We start from the raw sequence: 21,583 nt of genomic DNA on the forward strand, positions 1-21,583 counted from the left end.
GCCATTCCCCAAATTGAGAGGTGTTCTTTGCACTAGATGAAGGTACACAGCAAACAATTAAGAGCTGAAACATGAGCACAAAGGATGCAAACCAAAGAGCTGACAAGATTCAGAACATGAAAAAAACCAACAAAAATCCGCTTAGCGAGAATGAAGCCATACTAGCAATTACTAGCTGAAAAGATCAAACCACTGTAAACAAAAGAGAGAGCGAGAGCAGACCAAGTTGTGTGAAGAAACAGTGGTGAGTGTGTTCTAATGAAAAAAGCAGTACTGTGTGCACACGTCTCCCGAGAATATATCAGTTCCTTTGTTTAGCATTAACAGAAACAATAAGGAGTTCCGAAGGAAAACCAAGTTCAATTTTATTAAAATTTTACTTAAGAGATATGTTCAGTGAAATGTTACAAAACATTCTACCAGTTACCCAAGGAACCGTGTCAAAATACAAGCTATTAACGGTACACTGCAACCTATTACTTTTGTGCAAAATTTCTAGGAAATTTCCAGTCCAATGCAGAACATTCGTATGAAAGAAAGCAGTCATCCTCAGCCAAAATCTGAGTGAGCTGGAAAATATATATACAAACCTTCCCAACAGACTGAATTCCCCATGCTATATTTCTTTCTTCCAGATGGAATGCTGTAGGCATGGCAGTGTTACTATTTTAGGGAAGGTTTTTCTTAATGCAATACCTATGTGAGAAACCAAAGAATTCTGCATAATGGAGGAGTCTGTTGGTTCCTATAGAGCCCAGGAAAGAAAACAGCTGGAAGAGAGCTAGGAAACACTTGGAGATAGGAGCAAAAAGATATATGTACTGCCCGATGAGCTAGAGGAGCAAAAAGATATGCGACCCTAGAAAGGTAGGAAGGAGAAGACTTGAGGAGTTCACAAGTCTGTACAGGCTATGTGGGAGGGGAAGAGAAAAGGCTGTGGGCAAAAGTTATTACCTCATGAGAGGAACAGAACCTTGTAAAGCCCTCCAATTCTCTGTGCTAAGCTCTGGTTCTGTCCTCTGGAAGAAAGAGGGGAAGAAACTGGGTGAGCAATGCAAATCTTCTCCTTCTCATCTGTGGCTGAATAAAAGTACACCCTTGAGAGGCATATTCAGAGGTGGAAGCTTAATTTGCTCAGATTCTCATTTGTTCAGAAGATGCAAATGCTCCTGGCATGGTGTTGGTACTTTCAGCAGCAGCTCTGAACCCCCCGCCAAGGCATAGCTAAACATTACAAATTCTTCCTGGAAGGCAGTTTCCTTTTGTCCTTAGCAGCATTTCGTTTCCTCTTCTTGCTCAGGAAGTTCTCCAGCTTCCCACTCTTCTTTAGCTCCTTGTACTTCTCAGCTAGTTCCAATTTCTGCTTATCAGCTACACACAGCAAAAATGGAAGAAGATGGTCAATTCAAGTGATAACTGTTCATAATGGCATTAGCAATACCCATCCCTGACTCAAATTCTCTTCTTTGCTCTCAACACTTTCCCATCAAAATATAGTATTTCAGTAGGTTGTCTAATATTTATGTCCTGCACATATAAACAGTTTTGAATGTTAACACCAGTGGAATGAAGCCTCCCACCCAGTATCTCCATCCAATTCCTTTCCATTATTTCCTACTACAGGGGCCCCAAAACTTTTTGAGCATGTGGGCACCTGTTCTGCCACAGGATGGCAGGTGCAACTACAAAATGGCTGCCACATGAGCTGGAGCTGACCGTAACATGGCTGGTGCAGGAGGTGGAACCACACAGAGAGGAAGCCCAAGTGAACAAAAGAAGAGGGATATTGTACTAGAGGACTGGTGAGTAGCAGAAGTTATATACAGATTTTTAAAAACCAGGGATCCTGGAAATTATAGACTTCCAGGCAAAGTAACAGAAACTTATTAAAGACAGAATTATTAATCACACAGAAGAATAGAACCTGCCTAGGGAAAACTAGCATGGCTTCTGCAATGGGAAGTCAGAGTTTTATCTTAGCTTTTTAATGTTCTGCTTCTGTTTTATGGACATTTTTAAAGCTGTTTATGCCTAATACTTTCTTTTTGATGGCTTTTTAAATACTGGGCCTTTTAAATGATAGATAGATAGACAGACAGACAGACAGAGCAAGCAGGCAATAACATGGCAAATAAAGTTCAACATAAGAAAGTGTAAAGTGATGCATCCTGGAACAAAAAAATCCTAACTTCAGATATATGCTGATGGAATCTGACTGCCTAAAACAGAGGGAAGGAGACCCTGTAGTTGTAGTGGATAGCTAGAGGAAAATGTTGATTTAGTGTGCAGTACTAGTGAAAGAGGCAAACTCCATGAAGGAGATTATGAAGGTAGGGATTGGAAGTAAATAAGCCAATAATGTAATACGCTTGTATAGACCTATGGTGTGCCTTCATTTGGAATACTGTGTATTGCTGTAGTTGCCATATTTCCAAAAAGATACTGCAGACCTGGAAAAATTGCAGATGTGGGCAACCACGATGATCAAGAGCAAAGCTGAAGAGTCTGGGACTCTGGTTAAAAAAGGTGACTAATGGGAGACATGACAAAAGCGTATAAAATTATGCAAGGGGCAAAGAAAGTGGATAAAGAGAACTTCTGTCTCACCCGTAATACTAGAACTTAGGGTCAGGTTAATGGCCAATAGCTTCAGGACAGACCAAAGGAAACAGTTTTTCATTCAATCAGTAATTAAACTGAGGAATTTACTGCTAGTGATTATGGTGACAGCCACTAGCATAGATGGCTTTAAAAGGCAGCTAGAAAGACTTATGGATAAGTCCATCAACAGCTATTAGCCATGAAAACTAAAGTGAACCTCCATATTCAGAGGAGGTAAACCACTGAATACCAGTGCTGTGAGACTACTTCAGGGGAGGATTTTGGCATCTGTGTCCTATCCACTAGCCCTCCAGGACAGCTGGTTGGCAGCTATGTGAAACAGCTGGTCTGATCTAGCAGGGCTCTTCTTATGCTACATTTTTATTAAACTTACATTTCTTAAGATAGAAGGGCTTCTTCCCTTGCTTGGCCAGCTCCCTCTGCTGTTTCTTCAAGGCAAGGTCCTTTTCTCGCTCCTTCTCGCGTTTCTTCTGAGCATCCTCCTGCTGTGTCTAAGCAGCAAAGAACGGCAAGTCATCAATGTGCAAATCAATGTAAGATTTCTCCTCTTCCCTATCTCATTAGCATCACTGGAGTTTTCCCACTGAATGGTCACTCCACCTTTGGCTTGCCTCCCACATCTCAGAAGAAAACACCTGGCTGATTGCAATTCATTGTGTCACCAACTCACCATACGTTTTAGGAGCTGTTGCAGCTTGTTTTGCTGTTCCGCATTCCGACATTTTTTCAGTTGCTTCTGAACCATCTACAGAAGGAACAGTTAGTAAAATGACTCTTCAGTTTGAGGAAGTAGTAGTCAAATCGACTCACTCTTATGCTAGGAATGCTGTTGATAGAACAGGTGGTAGCAGTTGCAGCATTACCTCTTTTTCCTTCTTCCTGTGGTCATTCAAGAAAGCATATGTTTTTTCAAACACTTCAGGGTTGTACTCCCCAGAAAGGTCATCAAAGCGTGGGTCTCGAGGCACCTATGGAGGGTGAATGGGGAGTAAGCATCTAAATCTGAGCAATGCTAAAATGTGATTTTTCTCTTCTAGTACACACCCATCATTTTATATTTTGGGAGCAAGCCCAGTTCTGTCAAACTCCCTGGAACTTTCCTCACTTCACCTTATATAGCACTATTTGGTCTGCTGCCTACTAAGTTGTCAGCCTCCTCACATAATAAAAATCTATGATATCCCCCCCCTCACCGCAGGCTTCACTGTTTTACTCCCTTAAATATTATCATCCTGTCTTTCATCCTTGTTTGTTTCTTACTTCTGTCCAGAGACACAAGCTACTAACCTTCTTTTTAACAGGCACCACTTGCCGCAGAAAGGGGACCGGCTTCTTGGCTGATAGTTCCAATGGGCTGAGGGTCAAAGAAAGCACACTTGGTTAGATAGAAAGCCAGAGACAGTTTCTGCCCTGGGCAGCTTGGGTCTTAGAACAACCTCTCAAAATGCAATATTAAAAGAATGCCACAGCCAGAAGTTCATCCACACTAGACCATTGAAGAAATCAAAAGCTTGTTTGAGGGTAACTGAAAAGTATTTGCAAAGTACATGATATTTACTCATCTTAAAATACAAGGGAGGATTAAAAAGTACACTAACACAGTATTAGATTCCACCTTTTGAATTCTGGAACAAGAGATCTCAATAACCCCAGGAGAGACATATCATTGTTAAAATAAATTTAGTACATATTTGGGCCATATTCAGTAATATGCCTTCTTACATTTAATGCTGCTTATTTAAGGGCTGATAAGAAGTTACAGAATTTCCAGACATTAATGGCTTGCCTTTCAACTAATAATCTAACCACTATATTTAAACAATGACTCAATAAAGGAAGCCATAGTTTTCAGTTTGCAAGACCTGAACAAGGCAGGATTTTTTTGGAGATCATTAATTCAGAGGGTTGTCATAATTCAGAAACAACTTGATGACACATAACACACATTTTTAAACAAATATGCATTTATTATCAGAACCTGAGTACAGATGCTTTTTGAGAGACTAAAGAAAATGTGAGACAATTTACATTTCAGAACAGAGAAGCTTGCACTCAGTGATGGAAATAAATGTCACCTTTAATATTTTCTTCTTTTTTGATATTTTTGTATTTTTTTGTGTGTGTCCACGTATATCTGTACTTGGAAGTCATGCTGACCTCTGGTGACTGACCCCTACTGGGGCACCTGGAGAATATTCAGGGAGGTGGCTGAATAAGCCTGCCTCAGCCTCTGGAATGGGTATTTCAAGGACAGTCTCCCATCCAAGTAGTAACCACAGCCAACCCTGTTTAGCTTCCAAGACCTGATGCGACTGAGCTTGCCTGGGCTATCCAGGTCAGGGCATCTCTGTAGGTTTTCAAGGCAGACTTATGTTTAAAAGTGGTTTGCCACTGCTTGCCTCTGTGTGGTGACTGATGTATTCATTGGTGGTCTCCCATCCAAATACTAACCAGGACTGACTCCGCTTAGCTTCTGAGATCTGACAAGCTCAGGCTACGATTGGCATCCCTACTATTATATTAACATACTACGACCAATGTAGCCTCAAAGAATAAATAATTATGCCTTCAGTTCTCAGCTCTACTAATGGCAATTACCACCATCACTTAATCAAGTAAAATGTTAGTTGACTACTCTACTGATTAAAGCCTGCAGTCCAGTGACAGAAGTTAGATGGGTTTAGAAGCTTTGGTCATTTTTGTCCTGAGCAGCACTATATTTCTAAAGCAAAAAGTCCCATTTTCAAGCTGCCTATTTGATGATTTGTGAGAGTGTTTATGGATTAACATCTGTCACTTAACAGCAGAAGTCTCAAATTCCAACCCCCTTCTTGTTAGAAAAGTTATGTTAATTAAATTTTGAGTGTCCTGTAAGTTCTCCAGAGACATTTCTTCCTTCCTGTTAGAAAACTCTGTGGGCGTGTAAAGCGTTCTTGTATTCTTCCACAATCTGACTAATTGCTCTACACTTAAGAATACTTATTTCAATGTTGCCTTTTTTTAAAAAAAGGGTTTTGGAAACTATTTGCCTTGAAAAATAAACAGCAATCTTGTCATAGCTAACAAGTTTTTATTCTAGCACAAGCTTTCAAGGATTAGACTGGCAAAGTGAGTTCTAGTCCATGAAAGTTTATCCATTTAGGTACAACAAATTAAGCTGGCTACACTTCTGGATTCATTTCAGTTATGTGTCAGCAAGTTCTCAGATCAGTCCCTTGCTGAATAAAGACACATCCCCCCCAATCCTGACTAGTTAAACTCATTTGTTATGTGTAAAGTACTGGGGTCGACACAGTAAGAGACCAGAGTCGGAGAGTGATTTCAGCAAGCTTTACTTCAGGAACACAACACAGACTGAGCTCTATTCAAACCTCCTGCTCCTTTATACAATTCTTGCCCCCTTCTGATTGGACTTTAACTATGTACATGGATTGGCTATTTACAGAGGCCTAAGGGCCTATCAGGGTACAGTATGAGCCTAGATGTTGATTGGCTACATATGTTTCAATCCTTCCCCTGATTGGGCACGCTTAGGCCTTCTCTGGAACCCTGGTGTGGAGTACAAGCTTGGCTTGTTCAGCTTCCCTCCAAAAGTAACAGTTCCCTCCAAAAGTAACAGTTCTCCATTTGAACCTAGGACACAACACCCCTCCCCCCATAGTTCCAGCTATCAGGTGACATAGTCCTGGAGATATGCCAGAGGGCGGCGGTCTCGTGTCGAGCGTCGGAGGTCCGAGGGGTCTGGGCGTTCCGACTCGGTTGGTGGTTCCGCGGCTGCAGAGCTGGAGACATCTGGGACGGCGGCCCCGGGAGACCTGGGTTCAGCTGCGCGGTCGGGGGTCTCCTCCTGCTGGGCCGAAGCGGGCTCCACGGAACCCTGTTCTGTGTCAGGCTCACGGGGACTTACGTTGTCCGGATCTGGAGCCTCTGACCTTGGCTCCCCAGCAGGCAGGCGACCACGGAGTTGGTCGATGTGTCGCCTCAGGAGATGTCCACCCTCCAAGGTCACTGCATAGGAGACCGGTCCGGTGACGTGGTCCACCTTTCCAGGGAGCCAGGCGGGGCCAGTGGTGGCATAGTTCCGTGCCCACACTGTCTCACCTGGGTAGAACCCTCTGGGGGCTTTAAGGTGTTCCGGCGCCGGTCGCCTGTCTGGGGCTCGGTCAGGGTGCAGCTTGTCCAGCAGGGTGGTGATGCGGCGGCCCATGAGGAGTTCGGCTGGACTGCGACCTGTGGAGGCGGTGGGTGTGGTCCAGTAGGCCATTAGGAAACTCGCCAAGTCTTTTGGCCAGTCTGAGGGGCCCAGACGGTTCAAGGCCTCCTTTGCGGTGCACACCATCCGCTCTGCCTGGCCGTTGGTGGCTGGATGGAACGGGGCAGAGCGAATGTGCCTGATGAGGTTCCTGGCTAAGAAGTCCTGGAACACTGCGGACGTGAATGCTGTGCCGTTGTCGGTGACGATGGTCTCCGGCAACCCGTGGGTTGCAAAGATGGCCCTCAGAGCCGTGATGGTCGCCTGCGATGATGGCGAGGGCACCTGGACCACCTCCAACCACTTGGAGTATGAATCCACTAGTATGAGTATAGTCTGCCCATGGAAGGGGCCAGCAAAGTCCATATGCAGTCTTGACCAGGGGTTTTTGGTGGATTCCCATGGTTTCACTGGGCCACGTGGGGGGTCAGGCCTTGACACCTGGCATGTCGGGCACCTTTTAACCCAAGCCTCAATTTCTGCATCGAGGCCGGGCCACCAGACATAGCTCCGTGCGAGAGCCTTCATGCGGACTATGCCCGGGTGTGCCTCGTGCAGGGCTCTAAGCACTTGATCTTGCAAGGGTTTGGGGATGACGACTCTGTTGCCCCATAGTAGGCAGCCTTTGTGGGTGGATAGTTCATCTTTCCGGGCTGCAAACGGAGTAAATTCCGGCCCAGTCGAGCCCTTGGGCCATCCCCTCCCCACCCAGTCCAAGACACGGGAGAGGACTGGGTCACGAGCGGAGCGGGCAGCAACGTTGCGGGCGAGCAATGGCCTGTCCGGAAGCATGTCCATCAGTAGGATCTGATGAGCTGGGGCTGGATCGGGATCCACGTCAGGCAAGGGCAAGCGGCTCAGGGCGTCAGCATGGCCCATTGCCTTGCCCGGGCGATGCACTAGGGTGTAAGTGTAGCCGGCTAGAAAAATGGACCAACGGAGGACCCATGGGGACAACACCTGAGGGGTCTGCCGGTCTGATGCAAAGAGGCCCAAGAGGGGTTTGTGGTCCGTATAGAGGGTAAAGGGCCAGCCGTAGATGTAATCATGAAATTTTTTGACGCCGGCCACAACTGCCAACCCTTCTTTGTCGATTTGGGCGTAGTTCCGCTCCGCCGACGAGAGGGTCCGCGAGTAGTACGCGATAGGGACTTCGGTCCCATCAGGGAGTCGGTGGCCCAGAACTGCCCCCACGCCATAAGGGGATGCGTCGCATGCAAGGACCAAGGGCAGGGTCTCGTCGAAATGGGCAAGGACGGAGTTGGATATCAGGAGGCCCTTGATATCCTGGAAGGCTTTAGCGTGCTGGCGGCCCCACGCCCAGGGTCGGTTCTTGTCTAGAAGCCGGTGCAGGGGTTCGGCCACCACTGCCTTGTGGGGGAGAAAAGCATGATAAAAGTTTAGGCCGAGGAAGGCCTGGAGTTCTTGCTTGTTGGTGGGCGCTGGAGCATCTCTGATGGCACGCAGCTTGGCGTCGGAGGGGTGGACCCCCTGGGCATCGATGGAGAACCCCAGGAATTCCACCCGATCCACGCCCAGGAGGCACTTCTCCCGTTTGACCTTGAGGCCGGCTTTTTCAAAACGTTGTAGGACTCCTCTAAGGCAGGCGGCGAATTCTTCAGGCGAGGCTGCAGCGATCAGCACATCATCGAAGAATGGAGTGACTCCAGGAAGTCCTTTTAAAAGAGAGTCCATGAGTTCCTGGAACAACCCCGGAGCCACACTCACGCCAAATTGCAACCGCTTTACTCTAAAGGCCCCCCGGTGGGTCACTATTGTTTGGGCGTTGGCCGTGGCCTCATCCACCGGCAGCTGTTGGTAAGCTTGGGCCAAGTCCAACTTGCCAAAAATTTTTGCGCCGGCTAGGGTGGCTAAAACGTGGCTGACGATGGGCACAGGGTATGCGTGGGCCTGAAGAGCCTTGTTGAGGGTGCACTTATAGTCTGCACAAATCTGCACTTCCCCACTGGGCTTGACTGGAGTCATGATGGGAGTTTCCCAGGTTGCGTGGGTGACAGGCTCTAGTATTCCCTGTGCAATCAGTTTATCCAGTTCCTCTTCAATTTTAGGCTTGAGCGCGAATGGAACTCGCCACGCTTTAAGCCTAATAGGCCGCACTGTGGGGTCGAGGTGTAGTGTAACCGGGGGACCCGTGTAGCAGCCCAAGGTGCCATCGAAAACGGCCGGGAACTCTTCGCAAACCTTGTTAAAGTCCACTCCGACAGTCTTATTGACCCCCCTGATCTCTATTCCCAGGGGCTTGAACCAGTCGAGACCCAAAAGGTTTGTAAGGTGGTTCTTGACCACTAGCACTTGTAGCTGGCCCTTGAACCCCTTGTATTGGACTGGGACCGGGCCCACTCCCAAGATAGGCACCTTATTCTTCTGGAAGTCCACTAAGGTAAACCCCGGGTCCCTGAGACGAGGCCTCAGCCTGGTGGGGATTTTAAAAAATGTCTCTGCCGCTATAATAGATGATGCTGACCCAGAGTCCACCTCCATTTGGCAGGGCACCCCCCGATCCCTACATTGACCTGGATTTTGGAGGGCCTGACCGGCGAGGGTAGGTACGGTACCGGGTATAGGTGGGCGTGGAGAGCGTCGGTCTCGAAGTCTGGCTGGCCTTCGGAGTGCGCAGATCTTTGCGGGATGCGTGCTCGGGATGTGGATCTGCAGGCACAGGCGATGTGGCCTTCCTTGTTGCAGAGTCGACAGGTGGCATTCCGGAATCGGCAGGTCTTTCGCTCGTGCTGGCCCCCGCAGCTTGCACATGCAGGTGGTGTCTTGTGTCTCATGCCCTGTGGGGCATGGGTGGTCTTCCTTCCTGCTGAACAATAGCCAGTTTGTAGAGCTTTGTCCTCGTCTGAGTCCTCTGTAGATGGTTCAGGGTTGATCTGGTGTGCCGCAGCCTGTCTTGTCAGCCGTGGCCCTGCTGATCTGCCCTTCTCCCAGCTGGTGGCCACATCGATTGCCTTTGTTAGGTCGCACTCGGAGAGGGACAGGAGTTTCTGTACTAGTTTTTCGTCCCTCAAGCCCCATACAAACTGGTCGAGGAGGGCTTCGTTGAGGTCTGCGAAACTGCATCGGCTTGCCACCCGGCGCAGGCTTGTCAAGAACGCCATCGTGGTTTCGCCTGCCTTCTGTGTCCTTTGTCGGAAGTCCCAGTGCCGGGTGAGCTTGGTTGGCTGGGGCTGGAAATACTTCTCCAGAGCGCTGATGATGTCATCCACCGGCGTCTCTGAGAGCTTCCTGGGTTGGAGAAGAGCCCTGGCTAAGTCCACGGTCTCCGTGCCACACGTACTGATAAGCAGAGCCCTCTGCATGGTAGTCTCTGTAATCTTCCAGAAGGTCAGGTATGACTGGAAGCCTTCGACCCACGAGTCCCACAGCTCGGGGCGATCGATGCTAAAGGGCTGCAGGAGGTTGGCTGGAGCCTCCATTCTTGGCAGCGTGTCTGGGCGGCTTGCGAGATGGGGTGTGCGCAGAGCGGAAGTGCGGACCCAGATGGCTTGGATTTAGCCACCTTTCCGTGTTCCTGGTTCTGTTGCTGGTTCTTACTGGCATCCCATCCTCGTCGCCAGTGTAAAGTACTGGGGTCGACGCAGTAAGAGACCAGAGTCGGAGAGTGATTTCAGCAAGCTTTACTTCAGGAACACAACACAGACTGAGCTCTATTCAAACCTCCTGCTCCTTTATACAATTCTTGCCCCCTTCTGATTGGACCTTAACTATGTACATGGATTGGCTATTTACAGAGGCCTAAGGGCCTATCAGGGTACAGTATGAGCCTAGATGTTGATTGGCTACATATGTTTCAATCCTTCCCCTGATTGGGCACGCTTAGGCCTTCTCTGGAACCCTGGTGTGGAGTACAAGCTTGGCTTGTTCAGCTTCCCTCCAAAAGTAACAGTTCCCTCCAAAAGTAACAGTTCTCCATTTGAACCTAGGACACAACATTATGAGAGCCGGATCTGACATAATGGAACCTCCGGCAGCCCGCCGCATTGCGGCGTGGCTGCCGGGAAGATTTTGCCCCTCCCGGTGGAAAGAGCGGGCGATTTATCGCGCTTTAGGTGATTTAGCGTGCTTTAGGAGGTGGGGCTTCAGCGTGTCTTCTGAAGCCTCCGCTCCCTTCTTGTCAGTCCTCCTGCGGTGCTCGGTGGAGCATGCTGTCACGCTCTTAGCTGGCATTGGGGGGGGGGATTAGGCCTTGAAGGGCCGTTCGGCATGGAGTGTGGCGCAGCGTTGGGCTCCAACCTCGTCGTGGGACTGGTGCAGGGAGTTATTTTAGCGCGGCAGGACATCCTTCGTCTGGCTGTCGGACCCTTTACAAGGCCTGCACAGCGTGGTTCTGTGTCAGGACCTTCCCTTTTCCCCCTCGTGGTTGGTGTTTTTATTTTTGGGGGGGGGGTTGCAGGGGCGCTTCATAGGGCGGTGGGGGGCTGCATTATTTGGAAGGCCTTATTCTGTTAAGCCCCTCGTTTCTCAGTGGGTCTCCCTCTTAGGGCCTGGTGGCCTTGGCAGCCATTTTAAGTGGGCCTGAGGCGGCAGCCAGCGAGTGAGTGAGCGTCAGCCATTTTATGAGGCACTGGAGTTGCTTTCTTCCCTCTTGCTTCTTGTCCCTGGCGGCCATTTTCTGCCTGCTTTTTGCCTTGCCTCTTGTCCTTGGCGGCCATTTTAGGTGCTTTTGAGGCGGCAGCCATTTTAGGGGTGGCTTTTGGCCTTTTTTCTGAGTGAAGAAATTGAGTTGTTTTGGGGGATTGTGAGACTTAGCCCCTGGGGCAGAGTGGTAAAGCTGCAGTACTGTAGTTTAAACTCTCTTTCATTTTTGTTGGGTGCCGTAATCCCTTTGGGTGGCAAACATGTCGGGGCGGAAAGGTGGTGGAAAATCAAAGGGTAAGCAGCCTGCTCGTAAGGCTCCTAAGCCGCCCCAGAAGCGTCCTCCGCTCCCCTCTTCAGACAAGGAGGAAGAAGATGAGGTGAACGCAGTCATTTTTCAGAGGCTGCAGGCCCTGGAACGGGCATCTGGCCTTCTTCCTTCTCAGATGTCAGGGAAAGGGCGGGTTCCTAAGCTGGCTTTGCAGGCAGATATACTGTCTATTTTGGAGGGCCGGTCTGCTGTGACTGCTAATGAAGGAGCTGTTGGGCTGGTCAGCTCGGATGCTGGATCTGGCCCGTCGTCCGGTGCGGTTGGTGCGGGAACAACATTGGTGCCTGCTGTACCTCCTGGTAAGTTGGGGGATGCATCTTTGCCCTATACTGGGCCTGTGTGGCCCTGGGGGTCCTGGGGATCTGCCGCACCTAATGGGGCTGGTGCTGCTTCAGGTGGTTCCGGAACTCCTTCAACTTCGGGTGTGGGACAGAAGAATAACTGGATGTGGCCACATGGTCAGTTTGGCCCTTTCGGTAATTGGCCTGGGGCCAGGCAGCAGGGGGCAGCTGCGGCTTTAACTGGCGGATGGGGTTTCCCATCTCCTTATGGGGTGGTCCCGTTTGGTGAGGTTGCCTTACCTTTGGGTGATCACCTGCTGCCCGCCACAAGAGACAAAATCCTTAAGGGGGATATGTTGACATATTCTCCCTTTTATTTAGGTAATTAGAAAAAAAGTATAAGGAAGAGCTTGATGATAAAGAGAAGGAGAAGCTTAAGAAGAGGAAGGTCGATTGGACCTGGGCCAATTGGCTTCCAGGGTTTTTTATATATGCGGGGGTAATAGCGCGTGCTCAGCCCTGGCGGGCGGCAGCGCTGATTCAGTACATGGACATCATATACAAAGGGTATACGATGTTCAGCGGCCCGGCCTGGATTCAATATGACCAGGAATTCAGGATGAGGGCTGCGTTGTACCCTTCTCTCCCTTGGGATTGGATTCACCAACAGTTGTGGCTGCAGGTGATGTCACCTGCGCAGCCCAATCTGGGGGACCGCTCTGACAGCGGTCACTAAGTTTCTAAGGGTTCCTCTTCTCCTTCCAGTTCATCATCATCTTCCCGCAGCTCTGCAGGGCAGGCGGTTCAACCCCGCTTGCTTTGCTGGCCGCAACTTTTTATTATTTCTTATAATGTCTTTTTCCTTTTAAAAAATTCTGAGGAGCCCACAAAAATATGACCAATAGTACTTATCTTCTTACCCTCTTTTCAGTCGATTCCAACAATTTTTAATGTCCCAAATTCTTTTAAAAACAATGTTTTTAATTTAGCCTCCCAGCAATGACCACCGATGTTTCTCAATGGTATATATTCCTAGAGTAGGTTTTCTTTCTACTGCTTCCTGTTTTTGTTGCCACCAACTCACACGGAGATCTCACGATACTTGACGTATTTCCTGTCTTGCTCAGATGTGCTGCAGGTCTGTTCCAGTATGATGATGTTGCTTTTACTTCCAAACCGCAAGTAGACAAAACAATAAATTCCTTCTCACTTTTTAGCAGTTTTAACACTGTCCTTTATATTTATAAAATCCAGATTTTGCCTCTTCCTTCCCTCTTCTTCCAAGCTTTCTATACTTTCTTTTCCCACCTTTTAATTTTGTCCCTTTAAGCTATAAATAGCTCCAGAATGAAAAAATAATCTTCTGTACCTTTTCTTCCAATTATCCAAGTTTCCACTGGTCTTTCAAAGCTTTAGATGTTTAGCAATGTCCAAGAAGGTTAGGATCTTGACGAGCTTATGTCAAATAAATGACTCTGGGCACTTCTGCAGATGATGACTATGCAACTTCCCCTGAGACCCCTCAAAGCCTCAAAGAAGTCCCCCTCCGGGGCTCCCTTTAAGCCCAGGTAAATCTCAAAGTTTTCCATGCATGTCTTGGACTATTCTCTAACTGAGAAAAGTAGGCAGTAGGCATTAATTTGCCTTCCAGCCTGCTCCCGTTATGAGAGACAGCTCAGCTCGGCATTTTCCTCCCCCCGGAAAGACTTTAAAAATAAATATCTGGACTTTGGGGGCTCAGAGGACGGCAAAATTGGGCTTGCCATAAAGGGCAAGTCCCAATCTATTGAACCTGATAGTCAAATTGAAAATTGGGGAGATCAAAAATTTTGTTATTTTTTGAAGGGTTTAAAAGTTTTAAAAATTCATATCTTGGGCTAGGAAGCTCCGAGGAAGATGAAATAAAGTTTATTATAAAAGTAAGCCCAAATCTCTTGAATCTGATAGCTGAATACGAAATTTGTGAATTAAAATTTTTGGTGGTTTTTTTTTAAAATGTCTGAAGCCAAGCAGCCTTGAACAAGGGCTCTTTCAATGGAGAAAATGCAGGAACAATTGGATGCGGGCGGCAGCGCTGATTCAGTACATGGACATCATATACAAAGGGTATACGATGTTCAGCGGCCCAGCCTGGATTCAATATGACCAGGAATTCAGGATGAGGGCTGCGTTGTACCCTTCTCTCCCTTCGGATCGGATTCACCAACAGTTGTGGCTGCAAGTGATGTCACCTGCGCAGCCCAATCTGGGGGACCGCTCTGACAGTGGTCACTAAGTTTCTAAGGGTTCCTCTTCTCCTTCCAGTTCATCATCATCTTCCCGCAGCTCTGCGGGGCAGGTGGTTCAACCCCGCTTGCTTTGCTGGGAGTTTGGGTCACAGGGGGCGTGCAGTCGGAAAGCTTGCCAGTTCAAGCATGAATGCCCCCTGTGTGCTGGCCCACACTCGTTTAACAACTGTCCAAGAGTTCGGCCATGCAAGGGTCAGAAAAGACCAGGTGGGGGTCCTTCCCAAACTGGAAAAGAGCCCCAGCCTGATAAAGGGAACTCTTGAGCAATGGCTTCGTAGGTACCCACGTAGGGCTGACAGTTTATATTTGTTGAACGGTTTTACGTTAGGTTTTAGAATTCCTTTTCAGGGTTCTTGGGTACCAACTTGGTCTCGGAACCTCAGTTCAGTTAAGGGTTTAGAGCACGTAGTGGAGGCTAAGATTGCCAAGGAGCTGGCAGAGGGCAGGATTTTAGGCCCATTTGCTAGTCCTCCAGTGGTTAACCTTAGGGTTTCCCCTTTAGGGGTGGTGCCAAAGAAGGCGCCTGGTGAATTTCGTTTGATTCACCACCTTTCTTACCCCAAGGGTTCTTCTGTTAATGATGGGATACCTGAGGAACTATGCTCAGTTAGGTATAATACCTTCAATTAGGCCGTGGGCGTCGTTTGACGCTGTGGTCAGGGGGCTGAGTTGGCTAAATGCGGTATCAAATCTGCATTTTGCCTTCTCCCTGTCCATCCGGATGATTTTGAGCTTTTGGGTTTCTCTTTTGCAGGGCAATTTTACATGGACAGGGCGTTGCCTATGGGCTGCTCTGTATTGTGTGCTGCTTTCGAGTGTTTCAGAACATTTCTTGAATGGGCTGTGCGTGAGAAAGTGGGTTTACAGGATGTTGTTCATTATTTGGATGACTACTGTTTGTGGGCCCTGCGGGTTCTGAATGCTGCACTCAGTTGTTGTCCGGCTTTATTGAGCTGGCTGCTGGGTTGGGTGTGCCATTGGCCGAGGAAAAAACAGAGGGCCCGGCCCATTGCCTTGTGTTTTGGGGGATTGAGCTGGACACTTTAGCGCAATCGTCCAGAATTCCTTGCCATAAGCTGGAGGATTTGAAGGAAAGGATTAATACTTTCCTCCTCAAAAAGAAGGTTACGGTTCTTGAGCTGAAGCAGTTAGTTGGGCATCTTAACTTTGCTTGCAAAGTGGTTGACCTGGGTAGGGCTTTTCTTCGCAGGTTTTGTGATGCTATGGCGGGCCTTCGCTTGCCCCAGCACAGGACCAGGGTTACTAGCAGCATGAGGGAGGACCTGTGGGTGTGGCAGGAGTTTTTGGAATCCTTTAATGGTATTTCTTTTTGGAGAGAGGACATGAGGCTTGAGGCGGAGCTTCAGGTCATGTCCAATGCTGCTGGGTCATTAGGTTTTGGGGTCTACTTCTGTGGACACTGGTGCATGGAGCTGTGGCTGGATTCATGGGTGCAGGCTGGTTTGAGCCGGGATCTCACGTTTTTGGAATTTTTCCCCATTTTGGTTGCAGTTTGGCTGTGGGGGAGTGATATGGTCGATCGCACTGTTCATTTTAGTGCGACAACATGGCTGTTGTTCATGTTATTAATTCCTTTCATCCAAATCGCAACGGGTTATGAGGTTGGTGAGGGCCTTCACTCTGCGTTGCCTGAGGCATAACATTTTGTTTTTGGCCAAGCATGTTCCTGGGGTGAATAATGGGGTGGCTGACGCTTTCTCTCGTAAACAGATGGAGAGGTTTCCTCAGCTGGCCCCGGACACTGATCTGGAGGTGGCACCAATGCCCCAGGAGCTATGGCTGATTGGAGAGCCGAGGCCTGCAGAGCGATAGGCCTAGCCATTGTGCCTAGCACCAGGAAGTCTTACGAATGTGCTGTGCGGCAGTTTGAAGACTTTAGGGCCGAGGTAGGGTATCGCATTGTTTGGCCCCTCCCGGTGGAGCAGTTGCTCCATTATTGTGTTTCCTTAAAATGTAAGGGATTGGCTGTGCGATCAATTAGGGGACGCATGTCTGCGCTGGCCTTTGCTAGCAAGGCGTTAGGGTATAAGGAGGAAACAGCAGAATTTCGTATTTGAAAGATGCTGGAAGGGTGGTCCAGAGAGGTTGGGCCTAAGCCTGATACCAGGAACCCTATGCCTCCTGAGATTCTTAGGGGTTTGAAAGGGGCGTGGAGAGCAGTTTGTGCGTCTCATTTTGAGGCTGTTTTATTTCACGCAGCCTCTTTGGTGGCCTTCTTTGGCGCACTGAGGATTAGTGAATTGGTGGCAAACTCCAGGAATGATGTTTCTGGCAGGGCTTTGTCACTAAGGGATATTAGGTTAATGGGGGGTAAGTCGGCTCTTACCATCCGCTGATCCAAGATGGATCAAGAGGGCATTGGGACTGTGTTGGAGTTGGGTCTGTGTTCAGAAGTGGAGCTTTGCCCAGTTTCCGCATTCGCCGATTATTTGGCCTTGCGGGGAGGCTGCGAAGGGTTGTTGTTTTGTCATTTTGGAGGCAGCCCTCTGACAAAACATTAGTTTGGGGCAGTGACGTCTAGGGCTTTAGCTTTGTTGGGGTTGTCTGGAGTGAGGTTTGGTACTCACTCCTTTAGAATTGGGGCGGCCTCTACGGCCACGGCCTTGGGTTATTCTTCTTCGTCCATCCAGTGCCTTGGCCGTTGGCGGTCTCAGGCTTATAAAGGTTATATTCACCCTTTGCTCCATTCTTAGCGTTGTTATTCGGAGCTGGGGGTAGTTTAAGGTTGGGTTTTATAACTTATCTGTTTCTCTTTTTAGATGCTGTTGTTCCTGGCCAGAGGAGCCGAGTTCTCATCTGCGGGCACAGTTATGTGTTTTGGGCGGCACATCAAGCTCGGAGAACTGCCATTGGCTCTTAGCTGGGGCTCAGCAAATATGTTACGGTTGAACAGCGGGGGCGCCGGGGTCTTCAGTGGCCCGGCTTGCTACCGCTTTTATTTCATGGGTGTGTGGGCCCTCCTCCTCAGGTTTTAATTATTCACCGGGGGGGAATGATCTCGGGCTGATTAAAGGTAAGGCTTTGATCTTGCAAGCTCGAGATGATTTCAAGTACATTAGGAACAGATGGCCCGGTACCATTATAGTTTGGTTGGCCATAATTCCGCGCTTGGTGTGGCGCTGTGCTTGGAATCCAGCTGGGATAGAGAGGGCTCGTTACAGAGTAAATAAGGAGATTCACAAGGCACTGGAGAGTGGTTTGGGCCACCATTGGCCTCATCTGAATATTTCTTCGGAATGTCTTGACCTCTACAGAGGGGATGGGGTGCATCTCTCGGAAAAGGGTAATATGCTTTTCTTGAGGGATCTTCGGCAAGGGCTTGTGTTGGCCTTGGGCCTTTCGGTGGGTGCTAAGCCCTAAGTAGAGACTTGGCCTTAGTTGTGGCAGGTTTTGCTGGGTTTATGGCGCCATGCAGCCTGGGGAGGACCGGTTAGCCTCCCCCTTTTGGGGAGTTAGGGTCTGGCAGGATCAACCTTTGGGTATTGGTGACCCGAGGTGTGTGAATGCAGACTGTCCTGGAGACTCGATTGAATGGGTCTTTCACTGAGATGCGCGTCTGGTGTCTGGACCCTCTGGTGCGAGCCTCCCTGCTGGGCCTGTGACACACGGGAGTTGTGACACACAGCTCCGGCTGGGGGGCCGGGTCTCTCGCCCGCTGAAAATGGCTGGGGAGCGGTCTGAGGAGACCCCTGGCCCTGACCTGGCTGCAGTTTGGTTGCCCTTGCCGTTGCAGTGTTATTTAATAAAGTGGCCCATAGTTTTACCAATGTATTTGTGTCCGCCTCTTTATTCTGCCTTGGGGGAGGCAAATGAGACCTTGTTGGGCTGGGCCATGTCAGGCCGAGCCATGTGTGCTCCTATTTAAGATTTGGTGACAGAGATATAAACTTTGCAAAGGATACAGACAAAAGCAATTAAAGATTTTTTTTAAAACCCTTAAAATAAAACATGCTTAAAACATTAGAACTTGTCGGTCTTAAAGGTGCTTTCTTTGTATTTCTCCCATGGGATGCAGGGAACTGGGCAAAGGAAGCTCTGGCTCTTTCCTTCCTTCCCCAGGGGACCAGGATGGGGAGGAGCCTCAGCCAATAGACGGAAGAGAGGCTTGGCTCAGTAGCTCTGCTGTGCAACTGAGAGAGCCTGGTAAAGCAAGCTCTGCCTTCCACCCTTACTCCACAAGAGAAGAGCCTCAGCCAATGGAGAAAATTGTGGTTTTGCTCTGTAGCTCCTGTGCGATTGAGCAAGCCTGGCAAAACAAGCTGTGATGCAGAAGGGACCAAGAGAGAGGGAGAAGGAAGCAGATGACAGCCAGTTGCTTGGGGCTTGATAGGAGCCCTCTGGGGGCCTGATTTGGCCCCTGGACCACATGTTTGACATCTGTGAGTTAAGCTTTCAAAACCAAGGGAAGGACTCACATATTCAAAAATGGAGACTTCTTTCCAGCTGGAACATTATTATGGTCAAGTCACTTCCCTGTTTTTTTGTTTGGGACTCACATATACTTAGGAGTGAGGCAATCAACAACCTACCCCTCCAACAACAAAATGTCCAGAAATGGCTTGTGCAAAAGATTTTTTTTAAAAATACTGAGACATCCTACCTGAGCAGAACATGTAGAGCAGTGATACCCCTTAGAGGCTCAAGAGCCACATGCAGCTCTCTGATATGGCATTTGGGGCTCTTCTGAGCATGATTCCCCAATATGGCAGCCACGCCACCACATTTCAGGAAAGTGGGCAAGGCTATTGCTCAGTGCAACTTGCAGCTGGCAGGTAATTCACCTTGAAACAGCTGCCATTGGAGGATGGACAGACTGTGAGGATCTCCAAGCCACAGGCCTTGTGTCAGAGATAGAAGTAAGAGGCCTGTCCTCTCCAAAATATCCCAGTGTCTTTTACACCCTCTGTGCTCTCACCTCTGGTATCAGGTAGATTTTAAAACAGAGAAATAATAGTTTTTTAACATCACACCCAACAAAGAGTTCTGGAGAACGTGAAAACTTGAATGCTGTTTTGTGCCATGTCTAACTCACAACGCCTTCCCTTGTTCCAGATACACAAGGGCTGGCTAAAGTTCAGCAGTTGTGGGGAGAAACTATCCTATATACTCAGATGTCATCTGATAACAAAATAGCTGTGCATACATTTAATATTAATAATTACTGCATGTGTGTGTTTGGGATGATGCACAGGGTGTACAGAAATTATGCGGCTCTTTTGGTTGATGGCAACTAGGAACTTCGGGTGCCCCTTTGGGGAGAAAGTGAGAAAGAAACCAATTAAACAAGTAAATAAATATTATATTTAATTTACACATATATGAGGTTCACAGATTGGGGCATAGATTGGCCTCTGAGGACTATAGTTTAAAAGACCAAAAGGAAGCAGAAAATGAGTGTTGGCATCCTTCTAGGTTAATGTCCCTCTGCCCCAGAGTAATTTAAACTGTAGTCCCCCTTGCAGCATAAAAGATCCTTGGGAGTAACACTGGTCTCACAGGACATGCCAGCAAAGCCTCTCTCTACCCAGTTGCCTTCTGTTCCTTTACACTCCTGCCTGAAAAGAAGCAAGCAGCAGGCTATCTGCTTCATTCCATGTAAATCCTAGCTGAGGGCTGATGCCTGTATGAATGGTTTTGATTCCCAAGGACAGGGAATTACTACCTTTAGTAGACACCCTCTCCCTTCCTCTCCCTCTATGGTTTCCATCACTAACCTCTTTGTTCACTTGCATTCCAGAAAGGAAGCCATGCCTGTCTGTCACAGCCAAAATAAAACAAGTCTTGCGGCACCTTAATTTATTTGTGGTATAAGCTTTTGTGAGCCAGAGCGCTCCGTTAGAATGTGTAAGGAATGTTAACATGTAAATACAGGAACTCAAGAAAAGATTGTAATTCTATTGGCAGAGAATTCTAATAAACTCTACTGCGATGTGTGCAATTTGTATGGCACTTTAATTTATATAATAGTGTGTATAATAGAACAGAGTAATACAAAAACATCTAGGCTGTGCACATCTGATTAAGTGTTCTTCACATTCTGTTCCCTTTCCACCTGCATTTATTATTTTTTAAGAGAGCTTTTCCTGTCAGAATTACAGGGGCAAAGACTAATTCATTAAGCAAGCACTGCTCCAAATAAAGGTAAGAGACCAAAGTTTCAAACAAAAACGTCCTCCTGAACATCAAATGCAAAATTTATTATTTTAATATCTCTAAAATCCAGCAATAAACTTTATTACTTTTATTAATAAACTTTACATAATACTACTTCTCAGCCCAATATAAAATATATCCCTTATAATGCAGCTATATAGTTTATATTAAGTTACAGAATTCAAATTAAAGTTTTTTTGATTTTGATCCAACTGTCATCTTCAGCAGCTTTTTACCGAGTTCAGCAACTTTTATTTTTTCCTTATTTGGCCTTCTTATTTCCTTTGATGGGTTTTTGTGTAGTGCTCTGAACCCCCTGAAGGCTAACCCAACTGAGATCCTTGAGATCCTCCTTGTATGAACTGTAATTCTTTTATTTCAAGCCCCAAGGTCCAATAAATTTGGTTTCTACATATTTAGAAGGGGGGGGAGATGTTTAGATTGATAGAAAGACATCTGTGCCATTATCTCATGAGGAAAAGACCCATTCTGAACTAGTTCAGGATGTTCAACATACCTGAAATAACCCAAGCTGCTTGATCCCATAACTATAGCATGTCAGACAGAGGTGCTGGCAGCCACCATTCAGGCATTTGTGAACTCTAGGTTGGACTACTGCAATCTGATATATGACTGGCTGCCACAAAGAGTGTTCAGAATTTGCTGGGGATGCAAAGCGCAGCAGTCCATTTTTTAATGGGGAGAAACAATCAAGATTACATAACATCAGTGATATGAGATCTGCTCTAATTACCAGTTGGCTTCCAGGCCCAACAGAAAGTGCTTGGGTTGACTTTTAAAAACCCCACCCCCATATCCTGGTTCCAGACAACCTGAGACAACAACTCTACTCGTATGAACTTGCCCCAAATGTAATTTGAGAGAAGCTTCATCAAGAAGGGCAAAAGGGCAGGGCTTTTTCAGTCAGTGCACCTCTTTTACAGAAAGCCTTTTCCAAAACTGCTCAGATTAGTAGAATTTAGGAGAGGTTCTCCTCTTTATGAAAGCTTTAATGCAACAGGAAGGTTATTTTAGC

The 21,583-nt window shown here is 47.7% G+C and overlaps 1 protein-coding gene across 2 annotated transcripts in view; it reads right to left on the reverse strand.

The window, feature by feature from the left end:
- Positions 1 to 348: 348 nt before the first annotated feature.
- Positions 349 to 21,583, reverse strand: part of RRP36 (ribosomal RNA processing 36) — a 70,420-nt gene continuing 49,185 nt past the window's right edge. For both annotated transcript variants that reach the window (XM_060248078.1, XM_060248070.1), the window contains exons 4-8: positions 3,910 to 3,976; positions 3,486 to 3,590; positions 3,293 to 3,367; positions 2,996 to 3,113; positions 349 to 1,371 (exon numbers count right to left, since the gene is read on the reverse strand). In XM_060248078.1, coding sequence (XP_060104061.1) covers positions 1,232 to 1,371; positions 2,996 to 3,113; positions 3,293 to 3,367; positions 3,486 to 3,590; positions 3,910 to 3,976 — 505 coding nt within the window. In that variant the 3' untranslated portion in view covers positions 349 to 1,231. The remainder of the gene's footprint in view (positions 1,372 to 2,995; positions 3,114 to 3,292; positions 3,368 to 3,485; positions 3,591 to 3,909; positions 3,977 to 21,583) is intronic.

This window comes from Heteronotia binoei, chromosome 1 (assembly GCF_032191835.1).
Source record: "Heteronotia binoei isolate CCM8104 ecotype False Entrance Well chromosome 1, APGP_CSIRO_Hbin_v1, whole genome shotgun sequence".
NCBI lineage: Eukaryota > Metazoa > Chordata > Lepidosauria > Squamata > Gekkonidae > Heteronotia > Heteronotia binoei.